Below are 23,480 nucleotides of genomic sequence, written 5' to 3'. Positions count from 1 at the left end.
ACTTTTTTACCTTGAAAGCCCCAGATAAATGTCCCTTGGTTCAGGTTAGCTGGCAGCTGTGTGAATAAGCTTCCCCAGTTGTCCAGATCCACCAACACAATGTGAGTCATGGTACTCAGGTAGTCAAGATCAGGAAGTTCACCATCTTCAATGGGATAAAAAGGATGCATTTAAAGTTCACCTGCCTTTCTGGTCGATCAAGACACATCAACTTTTGAAAAATCACGTTTAACTGTTGTATAAGCTAGAAGTCACAAAACACAAGCCTATTTGCTGAGTGTATTGGTTTTAAATCAACTGAAATAGCATTTAATAATGCACAAATGAGACAGAAGGTGGCAGAATCCAGCTATACAATGGTGTAGAACTCGATAGCTTTGTGGTAGGCACAGAGAGCTGGTGTCCTGAACTGCAACATTTTTATAGTCCATTTAATATTCAACTGTGGATCAGCTACTATGGCAAGTCTCTGACTTTCATACTTACATGCATCAAACCATATAAGATGTTTACAGACATACTTTTTGCTGTATATTTAACACGAAGGTCAACCTTTTAATCAAAAGCATAAGACCATGAAAAATTAAAAATGTTTCCAATTTTTTAACACAAGGTACATCTTCAGCATTCTTTGCATCGTTCTTGGAAGAGTTACACACTTAAAAATATTTGCATGTTCAAGGCAAAAAACCCCAACACATACTTGTTGTTCAGCCTGGAGAAAAGAAGGCTCTGGGGAGACCTTAGAGCAGCCTTCCAGTACCTGACGGGCTACAGGAAAGATGGGAAGGGACTTTCTCCAAGGGCATGGAGTGACAGGATCAGGGGGAATGGCTTTAAATTGGAGAGGAGAAGATTTAGATTAGATATTAGGAAGAAATTCTTCGTGATGAGGGTGGTGAGACACTGGCCCAGGTTGCCCAGGGAAGCTGTGGCTGCCCCATCCCTGGAAGTGTTCAAGGCCAGGTTGGATGGGGCCTTAGGCAGGTGTCCCTGCTCCCGACAGGGGGGTTGGAATTGGACAGGCTTTAAGATCCCTTCCAACCCAAACCATTTTACGATTCTATGATACTAAGAACATAAATTAGCTTGCCAAAAAATAATTTCAGCTGGTGTTGTAATAGGACTGTCCACACAGAAAGCACTACCAGACTCAAATATTTATACATACAAAGAAAGCAAGTAACTCTTGAATGCACATGTATTATAGGCCACTTCTAAACTTCTACGAGTTAGATCACTGGGGTCCTTGATTGTCCTCTTCCTTTCAACACCAAATCATGCTCCCAACTAATGTGAAAATCAAATGGTGCATGTGGCCCCATAGCAATAAATTGCTGAGTCAGAGTTCTGGAAACTCAAATACCAAGAATTCAAAAATGCAGCTTTCAGAAGTAACAAACAAAATCCAGAGCCGATTTATAGACTGGATTTAGGTAAATGGTATGCTTCTACTGACATTGAAACAGAGCACGTTAAAGACAGCAATATTTCTCTAAAGCTAAAAAAAAAAAACAAAACAAAACAAACTTTCTACAAACCTTCATCACATTCTTCAGAGTGTGCCGAGTTTTCTTTTTTCTCTTTCTTTCCCTGTACTGGTCCTTGTAGAGGAGACGACGGTGTCCTTCCCCGAGTCTTGGATGGAGATGCTTGGAATTTTAGCTTGTGAGGTTTTCTGTCCACACTAGCCCCGCTTGCTGAGAACTTGAATACTTTATTTTCAGATTGTGATGCAAGATTTGAGAGATCGGGTTTCTGCAAAAAGCAGTGTTTCACGTGATAATGCTCATGTGCGCTCTGGAGATCGTCGAAGTTTTTGTTGCACGCAGCACATCTCACAACATAAATTTCTTCCTTATGTTTCACTGACGAGTGACTGGCGAGATGTCGGTTCAAATCAGCAAAGTTCTGTGCAGTTGCAGAACAGAAGCAGCATCGAAACCATAAGTTTCCTTTTTGCAGCATGGCTTTCTGACAATTCACATAATCATTCCTTTTGTTTACTTTGGAGACATAAGTTGTCCGGCAACCACAGTTTAAACGGTCTCCATTTTCTACTGGAAGGAAGTCCTCTTCTTGTTTTATTGATACTTCCACCTGTTCAGGTACAAATGCATAGTCCCTGCTATGAATCTCCTCATAATGGACTAGAAATTCTTTTTCTGTGTCAAAGAAGAGATTACCACAAAGGCCACAGAAGTATTTAGTCTCTATCTCCTGGCTGTGATGCTCTTGGAAGTGTCGCTGGAGAGTTCCTACTTTCCGAAAGTGATTTCTGCATAAGCCGCAGCAATATCTGTGAAATGCATGGCTTTCCAAGGACATGCAATGCTGTTTAACAGTCTCTTCAGATTCAAACATCTCCTCACAAATGCGGCACTGCCATTTTCCCAGAACAGTTCTTTTTTCAGGGGAGAGTTCTACAGGACTAGGATTGCTGTCTATCCTTCCACCTGCAGAAATGCACGCTGTGTCAGAAACAGATGCCATAGGTTCATCTTCTAGAGCTTCTTGCTCATAATAGTAACTATGTCCACCATGACATTCAGTCACGTGTCCCATAATATCCTCTTCTCTGAGATCTACAGAGCACGCTCTGCACCAGAGAAGAAAATTCGTCAAGTGTGCTCCCCCATGGAACCGACTCATATGCAGGCGAATAATGCTCGAGTTTTCCGCAAGCTTTCCACACACAGCGCACTTGTGACAGATCCTGTTGGCTGCTAAAATGTGCTTTTCTACTGACTCTTCTGTGAAGAACTTTCGAAAGCATTCACAAAACCAGGCTTTTACTTTGCCAGCACTACCTTGCCTTTGCTTTGCTACATGATCTTCACTTTTATCTTTCAAATTGCTCTTCCGTTTTGAGGGAGTAGATCCCCTTTCACCGGTAGACTCACTCGAAGTCAAATGTCTTTTGAGCAGTGGTCTTGACCGATCCACAACATCGCACAAATGAGACTGATTCTGGTTTTTTCGGTTGATATGACAGAACATCAAGATGGACTCTTCCATTGTAGTAAGAGCTCTAACGTTATGGTGAGTGGTTTGCTTATGCTGCGTGATCTGTTTCTTATCAGCAAACAGCTGATCACAGTTCTCACAGTACCCTACAGTTTTAAATATCTCTGCAACTTGGGAGATGCTTTTCTTTGAGACTGCCACAGGCCCAGAATTATGACAGCGTGTTCTAGAATGGATTAAAAAAAAAAAAAAAAGAGATTATATCATAACATGAAACATTAAGTTTTCAGATGTACTTTAAAATATTACCTAGTTGCTACAGCAATAAGTGCATGGAAATAAGTGTCCTGTGTATATTTTAACACATCTATTATTGGGTCGGTGCAAAAATAATTGCTGTTTATGTTGTTCTAAACTGCGATGCTTGTTTTGGATTAAACTTTTATTTAACTGTGTTCATGTTGTGCACCATTTTAAAGCATGAAGTCTGCTTTGCATATGTACGCTAATGGTTTAGGTTTCATTGTTCATTCTTTCTAATATTAATCTATCAAATTAAAGATGGGGAAAAAAGCAAATTTGAGCAAGTAGATATAAAGCAGAAAACGCTAGCAATATCAACTAAGCCTTTGGCCAGGGGATCATCAATGAACCCAACATTGGTTCCAAACATTTTGTTTACAGAAGCAAACACCTTGAGGACAAGGGGGATGGTGGAGGTCCTCCTGCAATAAATGACAACCAACTGAGGGCCAGAATTGAAGCAGACCAACACAAACAACTCAAGAGGCTGCAGAAGAACTAAACGCTGGCCATTCAACACTTGTTTGACATTTGCACCAAAATGGAAAATCAAAAAAGCTCAACAAATGGCCACTACATGAGCCAAACAAAAATAAAAAAACAGTTACAAAGTCTGCTCTACTCTTCTTTCGCACAACAAAAATGATCCATTTTCTGATCATACTGTGACATGTTTCAAAAAAATAGGTTCTTTAAAACAATGAACGGTGTTCCACACAGTAGCTGGACCAAGGCAAAACACCAAAACACTTCCCCAAACCAAAGCTGTATCAGAACATAGTCATGGTCACTCTTTGGTGGTTGGCAAGTGGAATCATCCACTGCAACTTCTTGAATCCTGGCAAAACCATGACAACAAAGAAGCGTTGCCAGAAAGTCGATAAAAAGGACCAAGAACTATAACATTTACTTGCAAAACTGGTCAATCAAAAAGGACCACTTGTTCTTTATGGCAATGCCTGACCACAGGTCTTGCAAATGAATCTGCAGAAGCTGCAAGAACTTGGCTGCGAAACGCTACCTCACTCAGACTCTCTCCATCGATTACTACATTTTCAAGCATCTCAACAACACCCCACAAGAGAATGTTTACCATAAGCAACCAGCAGCTCAGCGTGTATGTGTGCAAAGAATTCATCAGTTCCAGGACTCCAGAATTCTATGCTACCAGAGTAGACAGACTTGCTACTTATTGGTAAAAATAGGTGGATTCTAATGTTTCTTATTTAGATTCACAGATTTTCTTCTAAGCTAAGATACACTGTTTCAAGGTTGATGGTTAAAAATGGCAATTATTGTTGTGACAATTCAATTGCTTGTCAACAAAAACATCCAGTGCCTATGTAGTCTCTGCACCTGAAAGAGAATGAGGTGCTAATTTCCAAAACTAGCGCATAGACTTATGTTGTTGATGAAGTATGTCTCAGAATCCAAATGCTGCCAACTTAAAAATAGTGAAACAGAGACCAAGTTCTGTTGTTCTGTTACAGAAAGTAACACAATAATACAGGCATCATTCAGCACTTACAGCGGATTGTGTGGGGTAAGGTGGGGTAAAAGGTATGGAAAAGGAGCAGTTTTTTGACACTTTACTCAGCAAGTTAACATTCAGATGGTCCCAGACGCCCTGAAATCCACCACCACTAAGGACACGTCTGCCTACCTGATATCAATCTATGGGTGTCCACATTATAAAGACAGCTGTCTCTCACAAACCTGAAATGAGCCGTTAATTCCATGTGCGAGCGCAGTATCTGGTAACAGGATATACACTTCACTTGGAAGGGGACCTCTTTGCACAGAGATATCAGAAGGTTCTTTGCATATGATGGGAAAGGTAGAGGAAGGTCAGCCTTCATTTCATCTATAACATGGAATGGCAGAAAATGTAACCATACATTAAAGAGTTCTTTCATAGTATTTCAGCTCTCAAATGTCACAGTTACAACTGTACTCACTCGTCACAGGGTTCAGAAAGCAAGTTACCGTGTGTCAGCAGAGTCACAGTAACTGTGCAATGGAAGCTTCAAGTGAAACTGCCTTAAACTGCCTTTTTTTTTAAACTTCCGTAACAATCTCATACCTGAATCTGTTTGCATCTTGCCTCTTAATACTCAGTGACTGATTCTACTTCCCTTTTCCTCTTTTTCAAGGTCAGGTCAGATCTCTCTTAGGTGGTGATAGATGGAGGAGAAGGTCAGTAAGGACCTTCCTGTCTACTCTTACTAAATATACTTTTGTTTAAAGCCATACTGTGTTTAAAAAAAGTATGCAATTCATCGAGCAAGTTCCCATATACTTTGACCATCTCTCTCTCTCTCTCCATCCTCAGTGTTAACTCTCCTTAAATTTTTAGGTGCAGGACTTTCTGTGGCTCCAAGTACACATGCCATATCTAAGCCCAGGTACCAGCAGAAGAAAAAAATTTCTATTGAAAAGAGAATGGGAAATGGCTCGTGAACCATATGTTGCTGTTAAATGTCCTGCATCTTAAGAAGAAAATTCTATTCTAATCTTTTTAATAAGATGTGATGACCAGCAGGCAGTAATTTGAGGTTATACCTTTCAAGTAACTGCAGTGCCAGATCTTACAGACCATGCTGATAATATTAATCATGAAGACTTACCAATGGAAAGGAAAAAATGGAGAATTTACTTTTTTATTCTGAGCTAAGGATTAGCCATTTCTAAAGAACACACATTTTTGTGCTTTAATCTTTTCAAAGCAATAGCTCACCAGTAACCTTTAAAACCTACGGCCTGATTTTAAAGGCATCTACAGTCAGCACATTCAGAATTAATAATCTGTTTGAGAATAAAACTACATTAGATTTGCAATGCATGAGAGAATTCAGAAGCTTGCAACTGACTGTCACTTCCATGAAGATGGCAGTACTGACCCAACCTGCAGGAAGACTTCATCAAAGTGTATCTTGACTGTACACTTCATGCAGCCTCTCTCGGAGATGGAAAAAGTAGAAGATTTAGTTATGAAGATAAGAAGTAACTACATCCATCCTTTTGGCCATATAGGCTTATCCTGAAAGCTACACTATCAAAAATATGGCAGCTTCTTGAATAAGAAGTCAACTCTGCCTGCATCTCATCTGCCTCAGCCATCTACCTCAAGTAAATCCTTTAATGCCTATTGCTTATGCAAAGCTGAAATGTCAGCAGAGATATGACTGGTCATTAACCCTGTTTTCAAGACTGTGATCAGATATCTTCTGTGGAATCTAGTAAGTATGGTCCAGAATGTTACCATGTCACCACATGAACAGTATTTTAGCCTTCTGTAGCAATGTGGCCAGTGCAAGGCATCAGAGCAGCAGCACTGTTTCAGCTAATCATTTCTACACCAAAATACGAATTTCAAAGCACTCCCTTTTAAAGAGCTGTATCACAATAAAGACCTTAAAAAAATAAGAATTCATAAAAAACAAACTTAAAAACCTCAAGCTTTTTCACACAGCAGAAAAATGTAAGCAATTTCAGTGATGAGGATCAATTACCAAAAGGAATGAAAAGCAGTACACTTAGAAACAACATACCACTCAATTTAGAAACCTGGAGGAAGTGGTTCTTCCCTGACATATGCTGCAAGCACTCGTCTCTCTTGGTGAAAAGAAGGAAGCAATTTGGGCATGCAAAACACTGAATATGCTGTGGAGGGAGATCTTTTTTATGTCCATCATTTTCATTGATCTGGAAGAGAACATGTTCTAGTTACGAAAAATACGAAGTCAAGAGATCAGTTCCAGTTCTCCTTGTGTCCTTCTATTCTTCTCTCTGTTCCGTGGCAATATTTGCATTTTTAGGTTTCTGTATTTATCTAGAGCCCAGCCCTCTGCATTTCAGCTTGTGAGATAAAATGGCCAAACTGCCATCAAACTCAGCTACTCATCCTTACTACACTGGCAACTTCTCCATTCCCTTCCTGTACCGCTGGGAGCAACCACCTTCCCCAGAGACTACAGGCTCCATCAATTGTTAGCTAATCCCTTCACCCATGCTCTCGGAAAAGGCTCCCCCTGTCACTAAAATATGTTGTTCCTCATGTCGTTTCTTCCCTATCTTGATAACCACCAACTTTTCAAAATGCTGCTCCTCAGAGTAGCCCGATGGGCCTGTGACTTTGATAGAGGTCAGCTCACCCTTCTTCTCCTACATCCACTTCAGATCTCTGCCTGCAGGGCAAAAATCCTTTAATTTTGCTTCTGACATTTTTGCTTACTTCTTTCTTACATCACTCAAATAACCTTCATGACATGCTTATGCTTTCTTTCACCGCATTGTTTAGGATTATCTTTGTCTTTCCACAGCAAAAGAAAGGAATTCCTTTTGACTGCACCAACAGAGGGACAAGAGGTTCAAGACAGAACTAAGGTCTCTCAAAAGTACACTGGAAATCACAATGTAATCGTCAGGTCAAATACAAGTACTTTCAGGAGACACCAGATGTTTGAAACACAGCAAAATAAGGAAAACTATCTTGAAGACTAAAAGAAGGGAGGGGAGAGAGAGTTAATAGAAAAAAGAGATATCAGTGCATAATATTATGTTTTGAAAATCCCTCTACTATGTTTGGTCAGGCTAGTTACTTATCCTTATGATCTTGCCTTAGATAATAGGTGGTCATTGTACTGCTGAGAGGTTGAAAATCTTTTGCAGCATATCACACAGGCAACAGCGTTATTTGGGGGTCCATGTAATGTGATTGTTGGGTCACAAGGAGAGTGATCAAACCTGGAGAGGAAGAAATAATTAACAAACCAGCCCCCTCAGAACAGTCAAAATGTTTTTTAATGGGAAAAATTGTGTCTTTTGAAGCTCTTGGAGAAAAAACAATCAAATCAACCTCAACTCTAAAATTCCTCACATGACCTATCCTTAACTATATCAGTTGAAGTATCCTATACAGAAGTGATTCTCCTTGCAGCTTGCCTGTTATAATGACCATTTTGCAGGGGAATCATACTGTTTTTAAGAGCAAGAACACCGATAAAACATCCGTTTTCCTACAGAGGGATTTTTAAAATGCATTTACGTTTACATCTGTGCATTAGTTCTGGCTGAAACAGAGTTAGTTTTCTTTGTAGCCGCTTGTATTGCACTGTGTTTTGGATTTATGAACAACACTGTTGATATCACAGGGATGTTTTAGCTGTTACTGAGTTATGCTTGCACAGAGTCAAGGTCTTCTCTATTTTTCAGGCTATGCCACCAGTGAGCAGACTGAGGCAGGGAGAGGACATAGCCAGGACAGCTGACCCCAACGGACCTTCCCAAGGGATGTTCCACACCATATGACCTCATGGTCACCATATAAAGCAGGGGGAGGAAGAAGGGGAGGATGTTTAGAGTGATGTTGTTTGTCTTCCCAATTAACTGTTGTGTGTGATAGTGCTGCTCACCAATGGGAATTCATTATTTTGCTTAACTAATCAAAGTGGGTTTATCTCAGCTTAGAGTTTTCTCACTTTTGCACTCTTCTGATTCTTTTCCCCATCCCACTCGGGTGAGGGAGTCAGCAGCTGTGTGGGGCTGAGCTGCATACCAGGGTTAACCAACAGTATTCCTCTCAGCCTCTCTCCATATCACCTCGCCCACACCACATTCACCAGTTAAAAGGTGGTATAAGCAGGAATTGACCCCAGACCCAGGGAGTGCTGACTAGCAGTGACTAGCAGTGAATTCTACTCTTTGCTCCTCTTTCCCTTCATTAGGTGTATCTTTTTTATCTCATCACCAAGTTGCATACGTTAGCCTTTTGCTCTTTTTCAAGTTTAGATGAAGAAATAACAGAACTGGAGAAGTTCCACAAAAAAAACCAGGTATTAAAAAAACCACTCAACACGAGGAAGAAATCAATTCTGACTGGACAACCAAAAACCCAACACAAACAAACTCAAAGAAACCCCCTTCCCTGAAGAACAACCAAACAGGAAGTTCATCATACCCATCTATATAAAATCTGTAACATATTAGTCTGCTCTCAAAATGGAATTTTGTCAGCATAGGCAGATTAAAGTAGACTTGACGCTGATGTCCTAAGCTAGAGCATATTCTTTTACTACTATTTCTTGCACTGAGCGCATGCACTATCTCCTTACCTTTGAAGGTGACCTAGGAGAAGATGTCTATTATCAAACTCTCTGTTACAATGCATCACAGGACAAGATATGGGACTGCTGTTGACTGGCATCTGACCTCCCCTCTTATGGACACTCCTTTTTCCACTGTTAACAGTGCCTGGTTTGAGACCTGTGTTATAAAACAAAGCACTTCAGTCCCTATAATTAAGATTCTGGTTAAGAAAACGAACAAAATAACGTACAAGCAAAGTGGTCTTTTCCAACCTTACCTTTATGACTCTACAAAGTTATACTGATTCTTAAAAAAAGCTAACAATACATTGCAACTCACTCCTACTACGGTAAGTCTGCTCTTTCAGCTGAAGAATCTGTCCCTCGAATACCCAGGAGGTTGACTACAAACACTTTGATGCCCTTCCTCCAGGTCCTCCAGACAATATTTTAAATTGACGGAACTTCCTAAAATTATACTTACTAATGTAGACATTTTCCTCAGTAACAGTTCTATAGCAATATTTTTCCTTCTAGCAACTTTGCTTATAAAACTATTTAACATTGCCTTAGTGGCTTTTAGACTTTATATATTAAATTTTCTAAGTAGCAAAACATCAGAAGAATAGCTTTTGTGGACATCAGTATATAAGAACTTTCAGATGCCACACTCTAGAGAAGTTAATATTGTAAGATTTGGTTATGCATAAGAGGCACCTGGAAGCTCAATGTCAGCACTGCTCAAAGAAACTCTCAGATGTCCTATTTTGCAAAGCGGGACTAAGTTTCAGTCATATGTTTCCTCGGTTTCCTATTCTTACCTGGCATTTTTAACCACTGGTCAACACACAATCTTGCAGCTTCTGTATCACTGTGTTCCCGAATAAATTCTAGTTCTTGCAATCCGTGAGCATATTGGGAATCAACTTTCTCCTGAAAGGGAGAACACATCAGGCAAGATGCAATCAAATTTAAGAATAAAATAATTTAAGATTAAGTACACACGCCAAAAGTTACATGTGGGTCTCTAAAAAGCTAAGGGGGGGTAAAATATAAATAATACAACTTCTATATAACACAATAAAAAAGGAATAAAAAAATAAATTTAAAAAATGGTACTAATTTTTGTACCCCAAAGCCACAGTTCACGTCAACTAATTTACTTCTACTACACCTACTGAAGTTCCTGAAGCACATACACGATTAAGATAAGATTATAAAAAGAAACAAATAATGAGTCCATCCAAAGAGTTCATTTGTTCCACTGCAACAGCTAAAAAAGGGCAGTTTCACTTTGAAGAATTATTTTAATTCTGCAGATTTCACTACCTGATGAGGTGTAAGGAACCACTGGGCAGAAAAATATTCATCACCAACAAAAGGATTTTTTAGCTTTCATTCTCAGACTGCTTTAAGAGCTACATAGCTTTACAGTTGAAAAGATGTGTGTGGAGATACTAACAGATTGTCAAATTCTAAGTGGAGGAAACAGGAGGGGGATGTAGCCTCTGGACTTAGAGGCTACCTTGGACTACATTTAACAGCCTTTTACTCTGTTGTATAATAGTACAGTTACGTAGCTATTGTAGACTATAACAAGCTGGAACTATAGTATAATCATGTGACTTTAAAAGCCTTTAACGTTGTTCAAAAATTAGCCTGGAAAGTCAACATGTTCTACAAATATTGGATTTGCATTTGTCCCTGGTTCAATTTCATGACGTTCTTGCAAGCCCATTCCTTCAAGCTGTCCAGGTCCCACTGACAGCAGCCCTACCTTCAGCCCTATTGACTACACCTCCCAGTTTGTAATATAAAAAAAAAAATCCATGGCTTTCAAATGGCTGCATAACACAATTAATAGGAATCAACTTCAAAATTATGTCTTATATACAGGAAATTTTATCCCCTTACCAAACATTACTGGATACAGAGAATTAACCTAACAAACCACTCCCTGAAAGTCTCAGAGAAGACCAGGTAAATAACTAGGTTTGCTGCATGGTGGTTTGTAATAACTGTTACTTTTCAATTATTTAACCAGAGTATTGTATATATTGCAGAGGGACCACAGCATCAAACAAGAGAAGCTTTTGCTATTGGTTTGCATTACATTAGGTTACTTTTTTCCTCAGGAACTGCAGTAAGACTAGCAAATTCATCAGTTAAAATCCACAGAAGAGACGAAGTCCATATTGTGTTTTAAACAACGTACCAGAAGGAAAAATCTCTACTTCCTAGTTCCAGGTCTGGGTCACCAATCTTTTCATTTACTTAATAATAAAAATAAACACACCTGTAAGTACAACACCTGTGTTAGGCAATTCTACTGAAACAGAACACATTCAATACCTTAAAGGCTTTATTTTTCTCTTCTTTTTGCTGTTTCTCTACTTCAACATGGCGTGCCAGACGATCCAAGGTTGATGCAACTCGTTCTTTCTGATAGTCAATGTGATCTTTACGCTTAATATTTCTCTATAATTGAAAAGGTAAAATTTTAATTGGCAATTGTGCTGAGTGTCCTACAAGTCTAAAAAATTACAGATTAGGAATTTTGTTTACCTACTTAGAAGAATTTACTTAAAGACGTCAATGCCAATATGCAGCCCATCTGAAAACTAAGACATCAATACCCAATACTTTCAGGAAGGCAGATAATCAGCTTCTTCTAGCATAAATGATAGGCAGTTTGCTGCGGCTACACAACCAGCTCTAGCAATCATCCCTGTGGAGTGAGCCCGTGCATGTATCGAAGGCCCACTTTTCCTTAAGAACCAGGTTTAGTAACACATATCCTCTACTACAACAACAAAAAATGTAAGTTGAGATGGCCACTGCCACCAAAACCAGCTCTAGTAGTGTCATTCTCAGTCACGGTCCCTCTCAAAGGCCCCGTAGCATAGACACAATAAGCTTGGGGGACCCAGGAATTGACCAGCCTTCTTCCAAGTCATTCATTCTTACGATGGATTTTGAAGAATGAGCCCAAGTTAAGATCAGGTTGTCGTAAGAATAAGGTCCTCTAACCTAGAAAATGTATTGCTGCTAAAATTTTGTTTTAGAAGAAAAAGGCCTGGGAGGATGCCAGATACACCTGTAGGCTAGAGAACAGACAGGTCTACTTTTGAGGTCATTTGTGAAGTGGCATATTCCTTCACCACACTTGCTAAAAATCAATGAAAGCCAAGTAAAAGTTCCAGGCTGATTTCAAGGCGGCAAAAAATGGCTCTGGAAAAAATGAAATGTTGGCGTTCTTACTTTCCATTCAACAGTAGGTAAAAATCAAAATAATTCAATATAGTGTTATTTATTTACTAACTTGTTAAAAATACCTCTAAAAAGGTTTTTTTTGTGAAGAGTAACCGACGGGAAAAAAAACAGGGGATTAATTATTTTATTCAGTGAAGAAGTCCCCAAATATATCACATACTCACATGAACACAAGAACTGCTGTTAGGTTCTTCATCCTCACTACTGACGAGATCAATGCATTCAAGTACAGGTCTTAAAGGTTCTTCCTGAAAAAGTGTTAAAAACACAGACAAAACATTAAATTGTCTTTCTCAGAGAACACTGACAGCATTAGCAATACCTGAAGGAGAATTTATCCTAGGTTTCAAGAGGGTGCAGTAATGAAATTCATGCATGGCAACTTTTCCACTTAACAGACTAATCAACCAAATTGGTAGAACATATAACTAAGTAGTCACAAATAATTAAAATATCAAGTTAACATATAGGTATCAACCCAGATCTTCACATCTTTACTCAACAGCCCAGGATAGAAACCACCCTCATGAAGAAAGACTGAGTCTAGGACTGTTCTTCCCTTTAAATGTCCATAGTGGCCTTCTGAGAATTTCACACAAGCCACAGTATCACAGAATGGTTTGGGCTGGAAGAGACCTTAAAGATAACCTAGTTCTACCCCTCAGACATGGACAGGGACACTTTCCACTGGATCACATCGCTCAAAGCCTCATCCAACCCGGCCGTGAACACTTCCAGAGATGGGGCAGCCACGACTTTACTGGGCAAACTATGCCAGTGCCTCACCATTCTCATCATGAAGAATTTCTTCCTGACAACTCATCTATATCTTCCCTCTTTCAGTTTAAAACAGTTATCCATCATCCTCTACTTGCACTCCCTTATCAAGAGTCCTTCCCCAGCTTTCCTGTAGCCCCCTTGAAGTACTGGAGGCTGCTATAAGGTCTCCCCAGAGCCTTCTCATCTCCAGGCTGAACAACCCCTACTCTCTCAGCCTGTCCTTATACAGGAGGTGCTCCAGCCCCCTGATCATCTACCGGGCCTCCTCTGGACTCACTCTAACAGATCAATGTCCTTCCTATACTGAGGATTTCAGAACTGAATGCTGTACTCCAGATGAGGTCTCCCAAGAGTGGAGTAGAGGGGCAGAATCACATCCCTCGACCTGCTGGTCTTACTTCTTTTGATGCAGCCCAGGATATGCTTGGACTTGTGGGCTGCGAGCACACAGCTATTTGGGTTACTAGAAAAATTTTAATGTTTTAATTGATAGAAAATAATCTTCTGAATTTGCAGGCAGATATCGCGTCTCCTGTATTACCCGTAGCTCTGGTTGAAAGCACTTGCATTAAATCAACAGAACTATCATTTCAGTATGCTATGCAAAATATCAATTGTAACAGCTCATATAATCACATCTGTTTAATTGGTGGCTGATAAAAATGGAGCCTCATATTCATCTCCCAGGACAGCTTCTTCTCAAGGAGTTCTGCGAAGCTCATTTTTACTGACTCAAAAAGCCCTAAATTGTGGCCTCACGTTCTTCCCCTCCCTCTTTTCAATCAACCAGACCTCGCTAACAGACACCAGGTCCACTGATACATCATGTAAGGCTTTTCATTTGTTCGTTCAGTCTTAAGCTTTACATGCATTCAGAGCACACACAGAGCTTTCTTAAAAAGCACAATTAAACTTCTGCATAATTACACACACAGTGGCATACAGAAACTAGTTTTCAATATATGTGACCACAGACAACATCAACAAAATATTTATGGGAGCATAACTGTGTATACACATGTAAACACACTAATTATCATGGAACAAGCTTATATTAAAATAAACAAAAAAATATCTGTTGTGATGCAACTGAAAGCCAGACACAAATACTCAAGTCTGTATATCTAATATTTAGATACACAGAATATTTAACACCTCAGGAGGGAAGGAAACAAAACATTTAAATGGTAACAATAGTGTTTCAGTAAATCATTTGGGTTTGGTATATCCCAGCGCCAAGTGTTCTTCAGATATCATTTTGATCGGAAAATACCAACTACAAGGAAATCCAAAAAATTCACCAGTTCCTTAGGAATTCTGTAGGAATTCAAAGAACTGCAGTAGTTTTTAATGAATCTGTTTCCCTAATATCATCAGTTCCAAAAATAGGCCAGAAGTTCTCTTTATGTTCAAAGGAAAACCAAACATTCATTTGCAAGAAAGTAAGTGGCTGTTCCAACTCCTCCAGGACAGAAAACAGACCTATCTTTTGTTATGAAGTACAGCCAAAACATCTCAAAAAGTTCATGAAGAATGTTTGGTTTTCCTGGATCTGAAACTGAAATCTATTTTAGAGCTCCTTATAGAATAAGCTGGGGCCTATGAAACTAGGTTTCGCTTTGAATTCAGACTTTTGAAATAAAAATCACCAATAGTGAAGAAAACTTGGTATAAACGTAACACTGCATCAGAAAATGAAAGTAATTCTTAAATACATTGATACTCGATTTTCCATTTTGGATATATAAGCATTCTTAAGAAAAGTTTACAGAAAATAAACACAAATATCCTCCTTAACAGTGTTGGCAAGTGTAGCACAACAGAGGAGTCAGGAGTTATTTAAACACTTAATAACACTGCATATTATTTTGAGGTTCCACAGAGTAACAGAGATAAGAAGACACTCTGCCTAGGGAAACCACCAACTTTACCAGGGATAATTTATATTTTTTTTAACAGAGCAGCATAACGCCGAACCTCATGTTGAAAGATATCAGTCTGAAAAAAAAAAACCTGAGTGGATCAATACTATTAAAGAAAACTCGAAACAGCTCAGGAGGATTCCAGTGCTCTCAGTGCAGATTATAGCAACGTGAATATTCTGTCTACTTAAGTGCTATAGAGCTTATTAAAACTCCAAATCTCTTCGCTCTTGCCTTATCTTTCCCAAGGAAATAGAATATGGGACAGAGCATCCTAACTAAAGGAATTAAGCCATTAGGAACAACAGCTTGCACTGTAGCTTAAATTATTTTTTTTTTCTGGTATGTAAAACTTAGAATTTAATGATTTTAAGAAGACAAAATATTTTGTAAAGCAGGATGAAAAGGTGGTAAATTATGGAAGAACAGTTGTGAGTTTCTGGAACGAAGGTGAATCTGACTGTAAAAGCTCAAAAACTCGGGCAGCAGCAGAGGTTCCTTTTGCTCCATCAAATGAGGAGTTCTTGTCATAGCCCTCAAACCCTCCAAGAAAAGTGACTGAAATGGGAAAAAACACCTCAAACTCCCCTCCCTCCCCCCTGAAAAACCCAAGCCAAACTCTACACCAAAAAAACCCTAACTTTCCGAAACAATCAAAAAAACCCCAACAAACAAACAAAAGAAAATCATAGATCACATAGCCTGCAACTATTTGTTTTCTATCAAAGTGATAACAGGTAGAGAAACTACTTAGATATCTTAAATTCGATTCAGACAGTACCATCTGGCCAACTGGGTCTTCAGGGTGTGCAGCAAACAGTACTTGGACGATCAGGTAGCATTCCTACACAACATTTATGAAGGCTAGAGACTTCCATTCATACACATTATCATATGGAAATGATGCTCTAAAGCCAGCCAAATCGTTTAGAAATCCTTTTGGAAAGTCCAAGTTCACTGTAACTCAAGAGGAGCAAATGGGAGATCCAAGGACACACGGCTAACATTAGGTGATGGTGGGTGTCACACACCCTTTCCCTTGCATTCATCAGTGACAGCAGAAAGCTCCTCATTCCGACACCAGTCCTGCACAAACAAGCCTAAGCACAGTCACCTTCCTCTATACAGCAACCTCTCTCAGAGCTGATCCTTACTGGGATCCCAAAGGCTCCAAGTTATCCACAGGCAAAACCAAGAAAAAAGAAGTAACAGAAGCACTGATTTTAGTAAGTCTCTCTTCCTTCCATTACTGCTCTTGGTGCTCCAGTAGCCCTTCAATCATCACACATTCAGAGCTTTGTTGGCCTCCTCATTCTTTGCCCAGTGATTCAAGAAAAAGAAGCTTATACAACCACGCTACACATAAATGCTTGTGTGCGTATATAACGAACTTTGAACTCATTAGTCAATTTTGATCAAATCAACTAAAAGACAAAGAAGTCTCAGAGACAATCAAGTACTTAACATTCACGAAAATGTACATGCCTCATACCTGAGCAACTAAACACTAATTTAGTCCCTTATACTTGAGCAACTGAAAGTCTGCACGCAGAAATTAGGCTTTAATCAAACACAACACACATACACACACAAAATCTAGTTACTGTTCAGCATTAAAAATAAGTCGAATCCATAGGAAACCAGTGTTTTAGTCCTAGCATCAATTAACCACTTGATCTTATTCACATGACTTGTTCCTCAGGGAAAAAACATCTTTCTGTTCTTGTGTGCATTCCTGCCATCCAGCAATCCAGCAGCACCTCACTGATGACAGCTTGAGGCCAGAACACCAGCAGCATTAAACACTCAATTTTTCTTGGATATTCAAATTATTAAATGTTACATTCATATAAGCCACATATGTCAGCATTAGATCTTTTCCTATAGCTGTTATACAGTTCTTCACAATTTGAGAAGACTGTTCAAAGTCTCTACCCCTTTGTATCCTTTCTCCTCTTCTAAATAAAGTACAGCGGTTTCAACACTGCTTTGCAAAGCAAGTAGTCCTTTATTCCATTAACCTCAGTGGGACTATTCATGAAGCAAAGTGTTATGCGATATGATGATCAGAAAAGTAATCTACATTGACTTCTAACACACTTCACTGACCGCTTTAATCCCCCAATCACCTGCTAGGACACTCAGGTCTATATTCTCTCTACAGGACCAACTAACATAACCTTAAACCCTTCCAGATAAAGGGCAGATAAACCTTTAAGATCAACTTCTTAAAGTTTATGAATTAAATTATCTTTAAATCCAAAGTAAGGCTTTCCATCAAAAGGTAATCAAGATCATCAACACAGTATGGAAAGATCCTTTCCTATTTTATCAGGCTAGCAAGAGCACATTTATTACAAGTCATAAGTTTCCAGTACAAGATCTACTTACTCCAATAAACTCAATCTCATCTCCACTTTCAGAAGTTGGTGATGTGCTCTCTTGAATGTCAACATGAGAGCTCTGAGACTCCATTACCTAAACAGAAACCAAAACATGCATCATCATTTTATTTTGTAAGTTTTCTTTAACTATATAGCATTTTCCACTTTATGCCTACTTTGGCTCTGCAGCCTATGTGCACTCCACAAGTCTCTCTGCATCACTCACTGACTGTTACCAGCAATACCACAAAAAGGGATAATAATTTTGATTTGAAAAACATTACCATTTTTTTCCCAGCAGGCAAAACGTGGCCTAGCACAAGAGTGAATGGCCTCAAGCTGGGCCAGGGGAAGTTCAGATTCCCCTGGAATCTGAAGACTAGGAAAAAGTCTTCACTGATAGGGTTCTCAGGCACTGGCAGAGGCTGCCCAGGGAGGTAGTTGAATCCCTGTCCCTGGAGGTATTTAAAGAGACTGGCAGATGCTGGGGAGGGACCTTTTACAAGGGCACAGAGTGGTAGGACAAGGGGGAATGGGTTTAAATTGGAAGGCGGGAGATTTAGATCAGACATTAGGAAGAAATCTGTCATGATGAGAGTGGTGAGACACTGGCACAGGTTGCCCGAGGAAGCTGTGGCTGCCCCATCCCTGAAGGTGTTCAAGGCCAGGTTGGATGGGGCTTTGAGCAGCCTGATCTAGCAGGAGGTGTCCCTGCCCATAGCAGAGGCGGTGGAACTGGATGGGCTTTAAGGTCCCTTCCAACTCAAACCATTCTATGACTATGATTTACAAAATCATAGAATTGCTAGGTTGGAAAAGCCTAAATCATATCCCCAGGCACTTAATCTACCCGTATTTAAAAGATGGGTATATGAAATGCTCAGGGATATGATTCAGTATTGGGCAGGCAAGGCTGGACTTGATGATCTCAAGGTCTTTTCCAACCAAGCGATTCCATAATTCTAACCTACACAGCACCCCCGATACCCACAACCCTCTATGTCCATGGTGCAGCTTTGGAGTTCAATGCCATGTTGAACTCTGGAAACCTTCGAAAGGGACAAGCAGGGAGCTCCTGTCTTGCAGCACCGGCCCCACCAAATGGAACCACTCCGTCTGTGTTGACTCACGGGGCTTAATTACCTGCACCAACCCCCGGCATCTTCACACCCTGTGTACTGGGGTGGGCAGGGGCGGCTTCGTTGGGTGACCTGCAGGGGTTGGGTTGCCAAGCAACAGCACTGTGCCCATCACAACGCCCTGGGTCCAGCTTCCAGGTCCCAACTCGAACTCATCACAACGCCCCAGTCACAGCTGCGGATCCAGATCCTGGTCATAGAAGCACCAGGTTGGAAAAGACCTCTTGGATCATCAAGTCCAACCATTCCTATCAACCACTAAACCATGTCCCTGAGCACCTTGTCTATCCATCTTTTAAATACCTTCAAGGATGGGGGACTCAACCACGTTCCTGGGCAGCCTCTGCCAGAGCCCAATGACCCTTTCTATGATTTTTTTTTTCCTGATGTCCAGCCTGAACATCCCCTGGCAGAGCTTGAGGCCATTCCCTCTTGTCCCGTCCCCTGTCACTTGAGAGAAGAGGCCAGCTCCCTCCTCTCTCCAACCTCCTTTCAGGTAGTTGTAGAGAGCAATGAGGTCTCCTCTCAGGCTCCTCTTCTCCAGGCTTAACAACCCCAGTTCCTTCAGCCACGCCTCATAAGACTTGTTCTCCAGCCCCTTCACCAGCTTCGTTTCTCTTCTCTGGACATGCTCCAGAGCCTCAACATCCTTCTTGTGGTGAGGGGCCCAGAACTGTACACAGTATTCCAGGTGTGGTCTCACCAGTGCTGAGTACAGGGGCAGAATCACCTCCCTGGACCTGCTGGTCATGCTGTTTCTGATACAAGCCAAGATACCATTGGCCTTGGGCCACCGCTGGCTCATGTTCAGTCGCTGTCAACCAACACCCTCAGGTCCTTCTCTCCCAGGCAGCTTTCTATCCAGACTTCTCTTAGTCTGTAGCACTACATAGGGTTGTTGTGCCCCAAATGCAGGACCCGGCATTTGGCCTTGTTAAGCCCCATGCCACTGGTCTCAGCCCAGCGGTCCAGCCTGTTCAGATCCCTTTGCAGAGCTTCCCTACCCTCCAGCAGATCCATACTTCCACACAGCTTACTGTCATTTGCAAACTTGCTGAGGGTACATTCGATCCCCTCATCCAGGTCATTGATAAAGACATTGAACAGGACTGGACCCAGCACTGAGCCTTGGGGGACACTACTTGTGACCGGCTTCCAGCTGGAGTTAACTCCATTTACCACAACTCTTTGGGCTCAGCCATCTAACTAGTTTTCCAACCAGGAGCATGTGTGCCTGTCCAGGCCAGAGCCAGACAGTTTCCTAAGCAGAATGCTGTGGGAAACTGTGTCAAAGGCTTTACTGAAATCCAAGAAGACTCCATCCACAGCCTTTCCCTCACAACATCCTGGTCTGAGTCCCAGCTCCAAAACCCATAGCAACATTCCGGTCCTGGTCCTGGTCCAGATCCAGATCCCGGTCCCATCGCAATGCCCTGGCTCCAGGTCCCAGTTCCATCACAACACCTCAGTCCCAGCTTCAGGTCTCACATCCACTGCAACACCCTGATCTGGGTCTGGTCCAGGTCTCAGTCCCATCACAGTGCCCCAGTTCTGCACTCATCCCACTCCACCCCATCCCATCGCCCTGGCCTGGGTCTGGATCCTGCACCCATCGCACCACCCCAATCTGGGTCTGGTCCAGGTCCAGATCCTGGTCCCACCACAGTGCCCCAGTCCTGCACCCATCTCATCCCATTGCCTCACTCCAGATCCCACACCCATTCCATCACATCGCCCCGCTCCGGGTCTGGATCCTGCACCCATCCCACCACACCGATCTGGGTCTGGTCTGGGTCACAGTCTCATCACAGTGCCCCAGTCCTGCATCCATCCCACTCCATCCTACCCTGCTCCATCCCATCATCCTGCTCTGGACCCTGCATCTGTCCCACCTCCTCACTCTGGGTCTGGATCCCGAACCCATCCCATTGGCCCAGTCTGGGTCTGGTCCAGGTCCCAGTCCCATCACAACGCCTCAGCCCCGCGGCCATCCCGTCCCACTCCATCCCGTCCCATCCCACCGCCCCGATCCGGGTCCGGGTCCGGGTCCGGGTCCGGGTCCCATCCCACTCCATCCCGCCCCTTCCCCTCCCCTCTCCTCTCCGCGCTCCCCATCCCCCCTTTCCCCGCACCCCTCACCGCTCCCCGCGGCCCCTCCGCCGCCGCTTCCTCTTCCCCCGGGCTGGCGGGGGCCGCGCGGCTTGCTGGGATTTGTAGTCGCTTCCCGCCTGGCCCCGCGTTCCCTCCCCCCGCCCCGCCCCCCGGGAGCGGTGCCTCTGCCCGAGGGGGGACCCTGCAGGGATGGCGGGGGTTGGGCAGCCCTGCAACGGTGTGACAGGGCCACCCTCTGCGGGGTGAAAAACTGGCTGGGTGGCCAGGCACGAGGAGTGGTGGAATCCTCAGCGTAAAAAGGATATGGGGCTGTTGGAATGGGTCCAGAGGAGGCTACAAAGATGACTGGAGGGCTGGAGCACCTTCTCTGACAGGACACGCTGTGAGAGTTGGGGTTGTTCAGCCTGGAGAAGAGAAGGCTCCAAGGAGATCTTATAGCGACCTTCCAGTACCTGAAGGGGCTACAAGAAAGCTGGAGAGGGGCTGTTCATAAAGGCTTGTGGGGATAGGACGAGAGGGAACGGGTATAAACTGGAGAGGGGCAGCTTTAGACTGGACATAAGGAGGAATATCTTCACCATGAGAGTGGTGAGGCACTGGCACACGTTGCCCAGGGAAGCTGTGGCTGCTCCACCCCTGGAGGTGTTCAAGGCCAGGTTGGATGGGCCTTGGGCAGCCTGATCCAGTGGGAGGTGTCCCTGCCCATGGCAGGGGGGTTGGAACTGGATGGGCTTTATGGTCCCTTCCAACCCAAACTATTCTATGATTCTAAGATTCTATGTCACATCGTGCCATGCCCTTTGCTCTTCCACCACGTCCATCGCTCCCTCATAGGATTGTTGGTTACTCTCTCCCTCCCCCTTCCTTCTTATTTTAAAGCCCTCATTATGTGGTCAGCCATCCTATTGGCAAAAATAGCTTTGCCCTGCTTAGTGAGGTGGATCTCATCTCTCTCAAGCAGACGGTGATCTGCAAGCAGGGTCCCGTGGTTATACAATTCAAAACCGTGTTGTCAGCAGCAGGTCTGCAACCAAATATTGACTTGTCCTGTTGGTGTCCTTCTCATTTCCTCTCACTGGCAGGACTGACGAAACACCCTCCAGGCACCCTTGCCTACGATTCTTGCTATTTATCTGCTGCTGTTCTGCTTTATCACATAGTTACTTTGAGCCACTCAAAGTAAAAGTTGATATGAATCATCTTTACTCAATGCACTGGCTTTGAGCAAGCTGAGGAGTGTAACATCACCTTTGAGCTGTGTGCCTGTAGAACAGAGCTGCTTGCACACAAACAAAGCACTTCACTGGGGCGTGCTTACCAAATTTTGTATGCACAGGGGAGAAAGAGTTCAGGGTTGCATGTTAAAGTGTGATGTTATGGGAGCTTTGTGAATAAACAACCATCAGAAATAATATACCATGTGGTATTTAATGTCAGCATTAATTTAGTGTTCTTATTTTTCTTGTAGACAGAGTTAATAATGTTTTAAGCCTCCCACCATATATGAATGAAAAAAAAAAATAGCTTTATGATAGCTGATAGACACAATGAAATGCTGAAAGGCAAAACAAAAATCACACAACAGCTAAAATATTTTCATAGAATCATAGAATAGTCTGGGTTGGGAGGGGCCTTAGAGATCACATAGTTCCAAACCCCCCTGCCATGGGCAGGGACACCTCCCACTGGATCAGGCTGCCCAAGGCCCCATCCAACCTGTCCTCGAACACCTCCAGGGATTGGGCAGCCACAACCTCCCTGGGCAACCTCTGCCAGTGTCTCACTCCAGTGCAATGTATTTCCTGGATTTGATGTGTAAACTCATGATTATTCCCTTTGGTGAGATGTGATTCTTGGGCTTTTGTTTTCTACTGTTTGACTGCTAATTACAACATACTAGTTAACAAATTTGTACTACTTAATCATTGCTGTTGGGCTGTATAAATGTCTCTAATTTGAGTGGTTTTACTTCATTATTAAAATAATGGAAGCATGACTACCATTTGCAAAACTGAAGTCATTGTTTCTGGCTAAAGTTTCATGTTTCGCATTTATAACTTAAATTTGCCAATGAGACCTTGAAAGCAGCCATTCTGTTTTTAGCTTGCATTTGCACTTAATTACCTTTGATTCTTGACAACAGATGATATGAAGTGCAATAATAACAAGTAATTAGAACAGCAATTGCCCAGGGAAGCTGTGGATGCCCCACCCCTGGAGGTGTTCAAGGCCAGGTTGGATGGGGCCTTGGGTAGCCTGATCTAGTGGGATGTCCCTGCCCATGGCAGGGGGGTTGGATCTAGATGATCTTTAAGGTTCCTCCCAACCCAAAGGATTCTATGATCCTAACCACAGAACAGCTGCAGCTGTGCGGTACCAGCTGTGACAACTTTAAGGTTGGAGAGTCTACCTAAGGCAATCCAACCCCTTCCTCTGCTAAAAATGACAAGCTTTATAGAGGCTGGCTTCAGAACAGTAATTTAAAAAAAAATAAAAAGGAAAAAAGTGAGTGAG

The 23,480-nt window shown here is 42.2% G+C and overlaps 1 protein-coding gene across 3 annotated transcripts in view; it reads right to left on the bottom strand.

Annotated features, from left to right (window-relative positions):
• The window catches only part of ZNF451 (zinc finger protein 451), a 43,903-nt gene extending 22,865 nt beyond the window's left edge, over nt 1–21,038 (bottom strand). Inside the window, exons 1-11 of one of the 3 annotated variants that reach the window (XM_054062654.1) lie at nt 20,987–21,038; nt 17,723–17,809; nt 12,794–12,877; nt 11,709–11,834; nt 10,178–10,289; nt 9,384–9,534; nt 7,890–8,016; nt 6,822–6,975; nt 4,987–5,134; nt 1,542–3,193; nt 11–145 (exon numbers count right to left, since the gene is read on the bottom strand). In XM_054062654.1, coding sequence (XP_053918629.1) covers nt 11–145; nt 1,542–3,193; nt 4,987–5,134; nt 6,822–6,975; nt 7,890–8,016; nt 9,384–9,534; nt 10,178–10,289; nt 11,709–11,834; nt 12,794–12,877; nt 17,723–17,806 — 2,773 coding nt within the window. In that variant the 5' untranslated portion in view covers nt 17,807–17,809; nt 20,987–21,038. Of the gene's footprint in view, nt 1–10; nt 146–1,541; nt 3,194–4,986; nt 5,135–6,821; nt 6,976–7,889; nt 8,017–9,383; nt 9,535–10,177; nt 10,290–11,708; nt 11,835–12,793; nt 12,878–17,722; nt 17,810–18,858; nt 19,133–20,986 lie in introns of those variants that run through there. The other 2 variants (XM_054062653.1, XM_054062656.1) reach the window with 2 other exon arrangements.
• Nucleotides 21,039–23,480: the final 2,442 nt, after the last annotated feature.

The sequence above is a fragment of the Cuculus canorus genome, chromosome 3 (assembly GCF_017976375.1).
Source record: "Cuculus canorus isolate bCucCan1 chromosome 3, bCucCan1.pri, whole genome shotgun sequence".
In the NCBI taxonomy this organism is placed as follows: Eukaryota; Metazoa; Chordata; class Aves; order Cuculiformes; family Cuculidae; genus Cuculus; species Cuculus canorus.
Note: the sequence above shows the minus strand (reverse complement) of the source record. Positions and strands in the feature narration are given on the sequence as shown.